This window comes from Bos indicus x Bos taurus, chromosome 16 (genome assembly GCF_003369695.1).
Source record: "Bos indicus x Bos taurus breed Angus x Brahman F1 hybrid chromosome 16, Bos_hybrid_MaternalHap_v2.0, whole genome shotgun sequence".
NCBI lineage: Eukaryota > Metazoa > Chordata > Mammalia > Artiodactyla > Bovidae > Bos > Bos indicus x Bos taurus.
Window position 1 is genome coordinate 57,038,989 of NC_040091.1, and position 13,955 is coordinate 57,052,943.

Sequence of the window (13,955 nt, forward strand, 5' to 3'; positions counted from 1 at the left end):
CCTACGGGGTTGCAAAAGAGTCATATACAACTCAGAGACTAAACAATGAGATTAACTAAGTAGAAACAATTAAATTGTTGCTACTAGAATATAGGTTCTAAGGATAATAAGTTAAAATGTTCAGAATTGCAATTATAAGATTTTGGCAAGTGACACGCTTCAGTTCAGTTCAGTCGCTCAGTTGTGTCTGACTCTGCAACCTCATGAATTGCAGCACGCCAGGCCTCCCTGTCCATCACCAACTCCTCGAGTTCACTCAAACTCACGTCCATTGAGTTGGTGATGCCATCCAGCCATCTCATCCTCTGTCATCCCCTTCTCCTCCTGCCCCCAATCCCTCCCAGCATCAGAGTCTTTTCCAATGAGTCAACTCTTCACATCAGGTGGCCAATGTATTGGAGTTTCAGCTTTAACATCACTCCTTCCGAAGAACACCCAGGGCTGATTTCCTTCAGAATGGACTGGTTGGATCTCCTTGCAGTCCAAGGGCCTCTCAAGAGTCTTCTCCAACACCACAGTTCAAAAGCATCAATTCTTTGGTGCTCAGCTTTCTTCACAGTCCAACTCTCACATCCATACATGACCACTGGAAAAACCATTGCCTTGACTAGACAGACCTTTGTTGGCAAAGTAATGTCTCTGCTTTTCAATATGCTATCTAGGATGGTCATAACTTTCCTCCCAAGGAGTAAACGTCTTTTAATTCCATGGCTGCAATCACCATCTGCAGTGATTTTAGAGCCCAGAAAAATAAAGTTAGCCACTGTTGCCACCGTTTCCCCATCTATTTCCCATGAAGTGATGGGACCAGATACCATGATCTTTGTTTTCTGAATATTGAGCTTTAAGCCAACTTTTTCACTCTCCTCTTTCACTTTCATCAAGAGGCTTTTTAGTTCCTCTTCACTTTCTGCCATAAGGGTGGTGTCATCTGCATATCTGAGGTTATTGATATTTCTCCTGGCAATCTTGATTCCAGCTTGTGCTTCTTTCAGCCCAGCGTTTCTCATGATGTACTCTGCGTATAAATTAAATAAGCAGGGTAACAATACCCAGCCTTGATATACTCCTTTTCCTATTTGGAACCAGTCTTTTGTTCCATGTCCAGTTCTAACTGTTGCTTCCTGACCTGCATATAGGTTTCTCAAGACACATGTCAGGTGGTCTGGTATTCCCATCTCTTTCAGAATTTTCCACAGTTTATTGTGATCCACACAGTCAAAGGCTTTGGCATAGTCAATAAAGCAGAAATAGATGTTCTTCTGGAACTCTCTTGCTTTTTCCATGATCCAGTGGATGTTGGCAATTTGATCTCTGGTTCCTCTGCCTTTTCTAAAACCGGCTTGAACATCAGGAAGTTCATGGTTCACATATTGCTGAAGCCTGGCTTGGAGAATTTTGAGCATTACTTTACTAGCATGTGAGATGAGTGCAATTGTGTGGCAGTTTGAGCATTCTTTGGCATTGCCTTTCTTTGGAACTGGAATGAAAACTGACCTTTTCCAGTCCTGTGGCCACTGCTGAGTTTTCCAAATGTGCTGGCATATTGAGTGCAGCATTTACACAGCATCATCTTCCAGGATTTTAAGTAGCTCCACTGGAATTCCATCACCTCCACTAGCTTTGTTCATAGTGATGCTTTCTAAGACCCACTTAATTTCACATTCCAGGATGTCTGGCTCTAGGTGAGTGATCACACCATCGTGATTATCTGAGTCATGAAGATATTTTTTTGTACAGTTCTTTTGTGTATTCTTGCCACCTCTTCTTAATATCTTCTGCTTCCATTAGGTCCATACCACTTCTGTCCTATATCGAGCCCATCTTTGCATGAAATATTCCCTTGGTATCTCTAATTTTCTTGAAGAGATCTCTAGTCTTTCCTGTTATATCGTTTTCCTCTCTGTTTGCATTGATCGCTGAGGAAGGCTTTCTTATCTCTCCTTGCTATTCTTTGGAACTCTGCATTCAGTTGCTTATATCTTCCCTTTTCTCCTTTGTTTTTCACTTCTCTTCTTTTCACAGCTATTTGTAAGGCCTCCTCAGACAACCATTTTACTTTTTTGCATTTCTTTTCCATGGGGATGGTCTTGATCCCTGTCTCCTGTACAATGTCACGAACCTCATTCCATAGTTCATCAGGCACTCTATCTATCAGATCTAGTCCCTTAAATCTATTTCTCACTTCCACTGTATAATCATAAGAGATTTGATTTAGGTCATACCTGAATGGTCTAGTGGTTTTCCCTACTTTCTTCAATTTAAGTCTGAATTTGGCAATAAGGAGTTCATGATCTGAGCCACAGTCAGCTCCCAGTCTTTTTTTTTGCTGACTGTATAGAGCTTCTCCATGTTTGGCTGCAAAGAATATAATCAATCTGATTTAGGTGTTCACTATCTGGTGATGTCCACGTGTAGAGTCTTCTCTTGTGTTGTTGGAAGAGGGTGTTTGCTATGAACAGTGTGTTCTCTTGGCAAAACTCTATTAGCCTTTGCCCTGTTTCATTCCGTACTCCAAGGCCAAATTTGCCTGTTACTCCAGGTGTTTCCTGATTTCCTACTTTTGCATTCTAGTCCCCTATAATGAAAAGGACATCTTTTTTGGGTTTTAGTTCTAAAAGGTCTTGTAGGTTTTCATAGAACCATTCAATTTCAGCTTCTTCAGCATTTCTGGTTGGGGAATAGGCTTGGGTCACTGTGATGTTGAATGGTTTGCCTTGGAAATGAACAGAAATCATTCTGTCGTTTTTGAGATTGCATCCAAGTACTGCATTTCAGACTCTCTTGTTGACCATGATGGCTACTCCATTTCTTCTAAGGAATTTCTGCCCACAGTAGTAGATATAATGGTCATATGAGTTAATTCACCTATTCCAGTCCATCTTAGTTCGCTGATTCCTAGAATGTCAACATTCACTCTTGCCATTTCCTGTTTGACCACTTCCAATTTGCCTTGATTCATGGACCTAACGTTCCAGGTTCCTATGCAATATTGCTCTTTACAGCATCGGACCTTGCTTCTATCACCAGTCACATCCACAACTTGGTATTGTTTTTGTTTTGGCTCCATCCCTTCATTCTTTCTGGAGCTATTTCTCCACTGATCTCCAGTAGCATATTGGGCACCTACTGACCTGGGGAGTTCCTCTTTCAGTATCCTATCATTTTGCCCTTTCATACTGTTCATGGGGTTCTCAAGGCAAGAATACTGAAGTGGTTTGCCATTCCCTTCTCCAGTGGACCACATTCTGTCAGACCTCTCCACCATGACCCTTCCATTTTGGGTGGCCCCACAGCATGGCTAGTTTCATTGAGTTAGACAAGGCTGTGGTCCATGTGATCAGATTGGCTAGTTTTCTGTGAGTATGGTTTCAGTGTGTCTGCCCTCTGATGCCCTCGCACAATAACTACTATCTTACTTGGGTTTCTCTTACCTTGGACCTGGGGTGCTTCTTCACGGCTGCTCCAGCAAAGCACAGATGCTGCTCCTTATCTTGGACAAGTTGCCCCTCCCGACCTTGAACATCGAGTAGCTCCTCTTGGCTCTCCTGCTTGCAGCCACTGCTCCTTGGAGGTGGGGTTGCTCCTCTTGGCCACTGCCCCTGACCTCGGACGTGGGGTAGCTCCTCTTGGCCGCTCCTGTGCTGTCGCAGCCTGGCACGGGGACATAAAAGGGACAGAGAAATCTTCTAACACAGACATCAGAAGAGGGACAGAGAATACCCCCCTCACTAGAGTTAGCTATGGAGTTATATACTTTTTAATTAATTATTACAGTAAATCAAAAGAATGTCTCAAGTTTGTGAAAATTTTACCAGACCCACTCCCACAATTTACATTTTAGGATAACAGGCTTAGAACTTAGTAATAGAAAGATCCTACCAAACCCACTCCCATAATATACATTCTAAGATATCAGGTTTCTCAAGAAGGTCAGGAAGCAATAATTAGAACTGGACATGAAACAATAGACTGGTTCCAAATAGGAATGGGAATTTGAGTGAACTTCGGGAGTTGGTGATGGACAGGGAGGCCTGGCGTGCTGCGATTCATGGGGTTGCAAAGAGTCGGACACGACTAAAGTGACTTAGCAGCAGCAGTACAGGAGAAGGCAATGGCACCCCACTCCAGTACTTTTGCCTGGAAAATCCCATGGACGGAGGACCCTGGTGGGCTGCAGTCCATGGGGTCGCTAGAGTCGGACACGACTGAGCGACTTCACTTTCACTTTTCACTTTCATACATTGGAGAAGGAAATAGCTACCCACTCCAGTGTTCTTGCCTGGAGAATCCCAGGGACGAGGGAGCCTGGTGGGCTGCCGTCTATGGGGTCGCACAGAGTCAGACATGATTGAAGCGACTTAGCAGCCTCAGCAGCAGTACAGAGTTTAAACTGAGTTTTTTGTTGTGTAATCATCAGTTTCAGGCTTAAAAAAAAAAAAAATTATGTGACTAAGACAAATGAATGTAGAGGAAAAAAAAAAAGTTTGTCTTTTCCTCCTCCTCAAGAACCCCAGACCTCTCTCTCCTCAGGGACCTCTAGACTTCTTATCAACCTGCCTAGGAATTGACTTTCTCAATACAAAACCAGAATATCACCGTTTTATTACTCCTAGTGTTCACTTGCAAGTATAATTGGTAGAATTACTAGATTGGGGAGGAGTTGCCTTTGTTAAAAAGAACATTTATTTTTTTAAAACACAAGTTATTGATTTATACTAGAGACAGAAGGGGAGAAGGCAATGGCACCCCACTCCAGTACTCTTGCCTGGAAAATCCCATGGATGAAGGAGCCTGGTAGGCTGCAGTCCATGGGGTCACTAAGAGTCAGACACGACTGAGCAACTTCACTTTAACTTTTCACTTTCATGCATTGGAGGAGGAAATGGCAACCCACTCCAGTGTTCTTGCCTGGAGAATCCCAGGGACGGCAGGGCCTGTTGGGCTGCCATCTATGGGGTCACACAGAGTCGGACATGACTGAAGCGACTTAGCAGCAGCAGCAGCAGAGACAGAAGAGAAGATAATCTATCCTTTTATGAAAGCATAGCTACTTTTGATACTTGCCTGCGATTAGAATGGGGGGACTCATGGCTTTAAAATTCAGACTCTCCATAGGATAGTACCATTTGAGTGCATTACGTAGAAGTTGAGAGGAATAAGTAAAATTCTTGCCTGGGGGGTGTGTCGGGGGCTGGGGAAGAATGACTCTTGTTAGCTTCCTGTGTCTATCTAAAGGCCAGTCAACTTTTCCATTATCCATTCATTCTTAAAGCAGTATTTACTAAGCATTTCCTGTGTGAATGTACTACCTCTACGTAAATTACAAGACTGTTTAACTACATAGACTCTGCCTATGTACAGGAAGAGGTACTGGGAGGAGGTGGTGAACTCATAACTGCAGATGGCTTTGCCAGGAACATTCGAGGCCTCCATATTGTCTGAGGCTTCCTCTTTCATCTGTCACATATGACTACTCCTTCCTGCTGCCAAATTCTTAGTGATATAGTTATCTACAGGAATTCTCTGCTTTGTTTATGGGACTTCATAGTCCTGGGCCTGCAATGAATATGATGCTAAGGCAGCATGTGGTAAGGAGCTTCATTTATCTGGAAAGATTCCACTTCTGCACTGTGGTAGGCATTATGGGTCATAAGAACAATTATTCTTATAGTTTGACTAGGTTTTTATAGTCTAGGACCATGGGGCAATACTCCTTTGCTTACTTAGGGGAACACCTGTTCACTTCAGATGGGCGTTCTTGCCCTTAGGCATCAGAGGGAATAACATGTCTAGGATGTTACAGTCTTCTTATTTTCCCCACAGGATTCGTCATTTCAATATTCAATAGAAAAAAAATCTTTTTTGGGGGGTAGATTACTATATTTTGTAAAAACTACAATGGCCCTTGTGAATTCTAAGGAAGTGGAAAGAGAAGAAGGCATGGATGCGAAGTCAGCATGAGAAATGTTTGTGACAAAGTAGTGAGGATATTTGTCACTTGCACTGTGACAAATCCCCTTCCAGCTTCCATTTTGGTTATTTAAAAATACTGGAATGCGTTAAATTGGATGGAATCTCAAATTAAATTCCTTTGGGGAAAGTTGTTGCCAGAACATCTAATATGGGGTACTGGACAAGCATCTTAGGTGGGGACTCTGTATCAATTTTTTTTTCCCATTAAAAACCTACATTCTTGCTATTTATACGGGTTTTCTTCTCCCTTTCTCCATCCCTTTTGCATCTGGTATTTCTCCCTCGACTCTTCCTTCTTTCCCAGGTGTGTTTGATAACTGCTCCCACGCTATCAGTGACAAGGGCTGGGCCCTGGGGATCCGCTCAGGGAAGGATGTGGGAAGGCGAGATGCTCGCTTCTTCTTCTCTCTTCGCACCGATCGAGTGAAGAAAGCCACCACTGTGATGGGCCACAGTCGCTACCAACCGGGCAAGTGGACCCACGTGGCAGCCACTTACGATGGACAGCGCATGGCCTTGTATGTGGATGGCACTCAGGTGGCTAGTAGTCCAGATCAGTCTGGTCCCCTGAACAGCCCCTTCATGGCATCTTGTCGCTCTCTCCTCCTTGGGGGGGACAGCTCAGAAGACGGGCACTCTTTCCGTGGACACCTGGGCATCCTGGTCTTCTGGTCGACAGCCCGCTCACAAAGCCACCTTCAGCACAGTCCTCAGCAGCCAATGGAGGTGGAGGATTTGACCACCCTGCTACTGACCGCCAGTTTTGAGCCCCTGGAAGAACAGTGGGTCCCCTTTAGAGATGGGAAGTACCCACGGCTTGAGGTTCTCCAGGGCTTTGAGTCAGAGCCTGAGATTCTGTCCCCTCTGCAGCCCCCGCTCTGTGGGCAGACAGCATGTGACAATGTGGAATTGATCTCTCAGTACAATGGGCACTGGCCCCTCCGGGGAGAGAAGGTGATCCGCTACCGGCTGGTGAACATCTATGACGACGAGGGTCTGAACCCCACGGTGAGTGAGGAGCAGATCCGTCGGCAGCACGAGGTGCTCAATGACGCCTTCAGCCGCTACAACATCAGCTGGCAGCTGAGCGTCCACCGCGTCCAAAACTCCACCCTGCGCCACCGCATCGTGCTGCTGAACTGTGAGCCCAGCAAAATTGGCAACGACCACTGTGACCCCGAGTGCGAGCACCCACTCACGGGCTATGATGGGGGTGACTGCCGCCTGCGGGGCCGGTGCTACCCCTGGAATCGCAAGGACGGGCGCTGCCATGTGGGGTGCAACAACATGCTGAACGACTTTGACGAGGGCGACTGCTGTGACCCAGACGTGGCCGAGGTGCGCAAGACCTGCTTTGACCCTGACTCACCCAGGAGGTAAGGGACCGGGGCCAGGGGGTATCCTGCTTGGAGGGTGCATTCCTGACGTCATTTTATCTTTTTGGCTTCTGGAAACAAAAGAGTGTTCACGCAACCTCCAAATAGAACAATTATCTACTCCACCAGATATCGGTGAGCTTTCATCAAGTACTAGATGCTGTGCTGGGTAATTAGGGACACACGGATGACTAAGATGAAAACACGACCCTTACAAACTCAGTTTCTTTGAAGCACACAACTGTGGATGTGGTGTGAGCCGCACATACACCAGGTGCTTGAGATACAGGGAAGCTGAATGACTTTATCTGTCCAAGGAAGCCAGGGCATCTTTGCAGAGAACAAACGGGGTATACATTGATAGACAGCACTCATACAGGAGCCAGGAGACCCAGGTTTGATCCCTGGGTTGGGAAGACTCGCTGGAGGAGGAAATGGCAACCTACTCCAGTACTCTTGCCTGGAGAACTGCATGGACAGGCTACAGTCCATAGTATTGCAAAGAGTCGGACATGACTGATCGACTAACACTTTCACTTCCATTCTTTTCACAGTCTTTGGTTTCCAGCAAAGTAGTGCAAATTCATGAGGAGGCCCCATGTGTGCTTAGTCTGTGACGTGGACTGAGCAGTTCAGCAGCTTTATGAACCTAAGATGTTTCACATCTAAGCACAATTGCAGGCTTCCTCTTTTGCTCCATTAAATTTCATTCTCCACACAGTATTTGGAACAATCCCACTGGAAAGGTGCATCAGATCTGGTCACTTGCCTCCTTACATGTTTTCCTACTACACTTAGAATGAAACCCGAGCCCCACTCCTGTCTCCTGGATCACGAACCCTGTCTACCTCTCCAGCCTCTCTCCCACCCCAGCCTGGTTCTCCACACCCACACTACACAGCCTCGCAGACTCTAGTCTGTTCCATGGCACACATTAAGCTTGTCCCTGCCCCAGAGCTTTGCACTAGCTGTTTCACCTTGGAATCTTCTTTTCCTTAATCTTCCCTTGGTGAGTGTTCTCTTGTCATTCCAAAATCTATTTAAATGTCACCTCCTGGCGAGACCTTTCCTGATCACCCAATCTAAGTTGATTAGTCAATCTCTATTATGTCAACTAATTTAAATTATCTCCATAACACTTCTCACCTCTGGTGTTTTTCTTGTGCACTTGTTGATTTGTCTTTCCCTGGCCTGGAATATCAGTTCTTGTTACATTCCCAGTGCCTAGAGCAGCAGCTGAAACATAGTTGTCTATTTTATGTTTATTTTAATGAATAAATGAATCTGATGTGTCATCTGTTGTGAGACAGAAGCCAATAGGAGGATTTCTGCTTGATGGTTGATGCCAGGGTTGAGGACTATTAGAGGGAGTTAAGAAAGGATAGAGATAGTGGTAAACTTGTTGATTTGTGCATATGGACAAGGGTTCCCTACTTATAACTTGTACCTTTGTATGAAATATAAAATGCCTCACACCTGAGCTAGGGTGTTATGTTGGTGGGAGGTGGGAGGATTGGATATCAGTTTCCACCCAATACCTGAATGGCTGCCTTTGAATTTTTTGGACACGATTTGTGTGGTAATTCGTGGTCTTGTGTGTGGGCAGTCCTCTTGATGCCCCTGTGTGTGGGTGGTTAGAACCAATTAATAGATTCTCCTATATCTCAGACATGTGATGTCAAAACGGTAAGATTTGCAAAGAGGGAACAGAGTTGAATTCCAGAGCCCTTGTTACTTAACCAGCTATGTAAATTGTACAAGTCACTTTTGGAAACCCAGATGTCTTGTCTGTAAAACAAGGGTTGCAGTAATACTTGGTGTTACCTATATCTTTGGGTTATTTTGTGAAGCAAATGAAATAAGGTACAGGAAATGTGTTAGTCACTCAGTCGTGTCTGACTCTTTACAACTGTAGCCCATTCATGGAATTCTCCAGGCAAGAATATTGGAGTGGGTAGCCATTCCCTTCTCCAGGGGATCTCCCTGACCCATTGAACTCGGATCTCCTGCATTGCAGGCAAATTCTTTACCATCTGAGCCACCAGGGAAGCAAGGTACAGGAAAGTGCTTGGTAACTCTAAAGTTTTCCTAGTACAAAAATAGTTCTAAACTAACATTAGTTATTATCATTATTAGAACTGACAGATGGGAAGCCTTTGTTTACATAATAATACCCAGGGAACTGATCATATTACCAGAAATATTTGCATAAGAAAGATTCTGTTTGGGTTTGGTTTTTAGATTTTGATAACCTTAAGCAGAAGCTAAACCTCACTAGCAACAGTGTTTGCCAACTCAGGATCTCCAGAGAGCTCTCCAGGCAAATCTGGCTTGTTCTCATTTGTCTACTAGCTCATTATAACAACACACTGCCTTGACTGACAGAGATGTCTTTCATGGTACCTACGCATCTTTCTCCTTAGAGTGGCCCCTTATCTCTGAATCCTTACTGCCACTGCTAGTACCCAGGGGTTTATAACTTATTCACCTTACTCCTTCAGAGTTGCCATGGTAACTTATCCTTTTCTATCTGTGGACCCAGATGTGTTTCAAACTTTCTTACCCTTAGATGCAAAACTTGCTTTACGGAATAAAAGGAACTATTCATACTTTTTTGGTTGTTGTTGTTTAGTTGTTAAGTTGTATCTGACTCTCTTGTGACCCCACGGACTATAGCCCACCTGGTTCCACTGTCCATGGGGTTTCCTAGGCAAGAATACTAGAATGCTTGCCATTTCCTTCTCCAGGGGATGTTCCTGACCCAGGGATCAAACCTGAGTCTCCTGCATTGGCAGTCAGATTCTTTACCACTGAGCCACAGGGAAGCCCAAATAAATGTCCCTGGTTAAAATATCAAATGTACTGAAGACAACTGTACCAAAAAATAAGGAATGGCAATCCTCTGCCTAACTCTTCCTCGTCCTTCTCTACTCTCTAGCCTTACTCCTATCTTTAATTATTTTACTTGCCTTTTTGGTAATATCCAAACATTATATTTATATTACTTGATTCATCTATTTTATTTTTAAAAAAATTTTGGCAGGGAACATGCACATGGCTTGCATTAGTTCCCTGACCAGGGATCAAACCGACGCCTTTGGCAGTGAAAGTGCAGAGTCTGAACCACTGGATCAACTTATTTTCATCCATTTTAAACATTATGTTTAAACATTAGTTTTAAATATTATGACTTGCTTTTATTATAACGATGAGAGTTTTACTTTACTCCCACATTGCATCTGCATTTTTTAATATATTTTAAAATTAATGTTTTAATTTTACTGTTTGTAGTTGGCTCAGTTATATATATTTATAATATTGTGACTATAAAATATTTTTCTTTGGTTGCAGAACAAGGTTCTGTTCTATTACTATGCTTTCTTTCTGGCATAGCTCTTCCACTTCCCCATACACATGGACCCTATCCCTTGAGTCTCTATTTCCTCCTTCCCTTCTATCTTCCTTCCTTTTTGATGTCTTCATTTTCAAATGCTTTATCATATCTATAGAATAGATAAATAGATCTATAGAAAGTGTCTTTTAATTTTTTTAACACTCCTCTGGAGCTCTCCCTTCCAGTTCATTCCACTTTTCTCTCCTCTTCCGACTTCACCAGTTATATTTAGTTCTGCTGCACAGTTGTTATCCTGAAATTTCTCATCACTGATTTTTTGGGAGGATTGGAGTCACTGTGTCCTCAATTGCATGAATATCTCTTAATTTAAAGCTTAATTTTTTTCCTGGAAAACCTCCTTAAGTAACTTTCTAAGAAAGGATGTTTTAGATAACTTTTCCAGAAAAGCATTTCTCAAAATGCTTTTATTTTGCCTTTACCCAAAACGGATAGTTTGTCCTGGTGTAAAATTTGAGTTGGGAAATATTTTCTCTTAAATTTTTGAAGAAATTCATTAATTGTCTCTAGCTTCTATTCTAATAATTATGTGTTTTAGAGGTGAATTTTTTTCCTATTAAAAATCATTTTGGATTTTTAGCCATGTTACTTTAGGGATTTTATGATAATTTTTGGAAGGGTTGGCCTTTCATTCTTCTTTTGTTGATATTCAATGATTCTTTCAGTTTGGACACATGCCTCTTGTTGTCGTCATTGTTGTTGATCAGTTGTTCAGTACTCAGTCGTGTCCGACTCTTTGAGGCCCCACGGACTGCAGCATGCCAGGCTTCCCTGTCCTTCACCATCTCCGAGGCTTGTTCAATCTCATGTCCACTGAGTGATGCCATCCTTATCTCTAGCAAATTTTCTGAAATTATTAGGTTGATATTTCTTAATTCTCTGATCTCTTTTTCCCCTCTGAACCTTCTGAGGATGATCTGAATTTATTCTGTCCTTTTTCTCTTATATGTTCTATCTCATTGTTATTTAGTTCTATTTTTTGGAGATTTCCTTGAGTTTATCTTCTAAATCTTCTGCTGAATTTTTTTTTAATCTTAGCAATCATATATTTAAGACTTTACTCTGATTTTTCTATATTAGTCTGTTTTTAAGGGTGCAGCCATTTTCTGAGGCTAAAAGTAAGATGAATTCTGAATTTTTTTCCTGGTGCAGTATATTTGATTCATCTGTAGTCAACTTTTATTTTTCCTTTTTTTCCCCTCTTAATTCTGATCTGTCTTTCATGCTGGTGGATTTTCTCAAGTGCATAGTGCTTATTCACAATAAGAAACACACTTTTATAGCCCTATTATTATGATTTAAAAAAGGATACTTATTTGTGAATTTCTTCTTTTAGGGGGAGAATCCTGAAGACAGTGGGTTTTTTTTCCTCAGTTCCCTTATACTTATTTCATGTACAGACCTTTTATTCTACTCCACTTTCTCTGCTTTGTATTTCTTGTGTTAAATTTTTATTATTAAAAACATTGAATGTTTTTCATAACTCTTATTGGCAGGAACCATATTTTGAAAAACAATTATTTATCAAGTTTCTCTGATATGCCAGACACAGTAAGACAAGCAAAGGGACAAATATAAAGAATACATAGAACAAGTGCTCATATCTTAGTGGAGGGGTTTAATAATTTTATCTAAATACCCAGGTTTAAATCCAGTCTGACCCACTAAAAGCAGAACATAGAGTGTAGACTGCTTTTCTGTGCCATAGCTTAGATTGTTTGAAAGGACTTTGGATTCACAGAGATGTAGATCTCTGGATTTCTATGAGGGCCTATGACTTAGTGGAGTTAGTGGTTGTCTCTGAACTAAATTACCAGTATCTAGCATCTCTATTCGGAGAAGGCAATGGCACCCCACTCCAGTACTCTTGCTTGGAAAATCCCATGGACGGAGGAGCCTGGTAGGCTGTAGTCCATGGGGTTATGAAGAGTTGGACACGACTGAGCGACTTCACTTTCACTTTTCACTTTCATGCATTGGAGAAGGAAATGGCAACCCACTCCAGCATTCTTGCCTGGAGAATCCCAGGGACGGCGGAGCCTGGTGGGCTGCCGTCTATGGGGTCACACAGAGTTGGACACGACTGAAGTGACTTAGCAGCAGCAGCAGCAGCAGCAGCATCTCTATGGAGCTTCCCTGATGGCTCAGCAAGTAAAAATTCACCTTCAGTGCAGGAGACATGGGAGACATAGATTTGATTCTTGGGTTGGGAAGATTCTCTGGAGAAGGAAATGGCAACCTGCTCCAGTATTCTTGCCTGGAAAAACCCCATGGACAGAGGAACCTGGTGGGCTATCCTTTAAAGCGTCTCAGAGAGTCAGACACGACTAAGCATTCAGGTACCACACGGCAAGGCATGGCATAGCATCTGTATTGTTACAATTAAATCACAGTGCTCAAGTTCACAGTCCCTTTATTCTGTGACTCTGAAGAACCCAACTTCTACAAATGTTTTATCAGACATTTTTTGAGGAGCACAGTGTGTCAGGCACAGAATCCCTCTGTTCAGGAACTCACAGCGTTGGTTGGAAAGTGGGGGACACATCTACAGACAGATCACTAACATGCAAGCACAGTGATGGCTCTATGAACAATCCTCTTCATTTTTCCAATCCTACTTAGTGTTCCCTCTTCCCCCACCCACAGCAAGAAACCAGAAATGTAGCCCAAAGGAGTTCCTCTCCCAAAGGCTCTGAGATGAGGAGGGAGTCTGAGGACTCCCACACCAAACATCTGTAACCCAGATGCACCTATCAAAGGCAGAGTATTTATCAGACTTGGGACTGGTCAGAAGGAGATATGAATTATAGATAACATTACCCAGCCAGTTGAGCAGAATTACCAAGATAGAGAAACTTGGCTTGTGGAAAGTGAAGGCTACATAGGCCAGATGTCTATTTCTACATCGTAGCTACCCTAAGAGAGGGTCTACAATTGCTGTGGGAAAGAGGGCTTGAAAGTCCTCTTTAGTAAAATCCCAAATGTCGTTGGCTACTCCCTATGATGCATCTTAGAAAGCCAAGCGAAGGGAATGTCTATGCCCTAAGGGAAACCCAGCTTTCCTGACCTTTGCGGTCTGCAGCTTCTTTTTTGGTCATGATTTATTTTTGTTGTTTTTCTCTCTAAAATTATGTCCCAGAGATGAAGGGTGCTTTGTTGCTGAATCTACTTTCCATCCCTCATTCTCCCTC

General features: G+C 43.0%; 1 protein-coding gene across 1 annotated transcript in view; it reads left to right on the top strand.

Annotated features, from left to right (window-relative positions):
- PAPPA2 (pappalysin 2) overlaps positions 1–13,955 on the top strand; it is a 317,947-nt gene that overhangs the window by 44,638 nt on the left and 259,354 nt on the right. Inside the window, exon 3 of the mRNA XM_027565412.1 lies at positions 6,281–7,352. Within this exon, the coding sequence (XP_027421213.1) occupies positions 6,281–7,352 (1,072 nt within the window). The remainder of the gene's footprint in view (positions 1–6,280; positions 7,353–13,955) is intronic.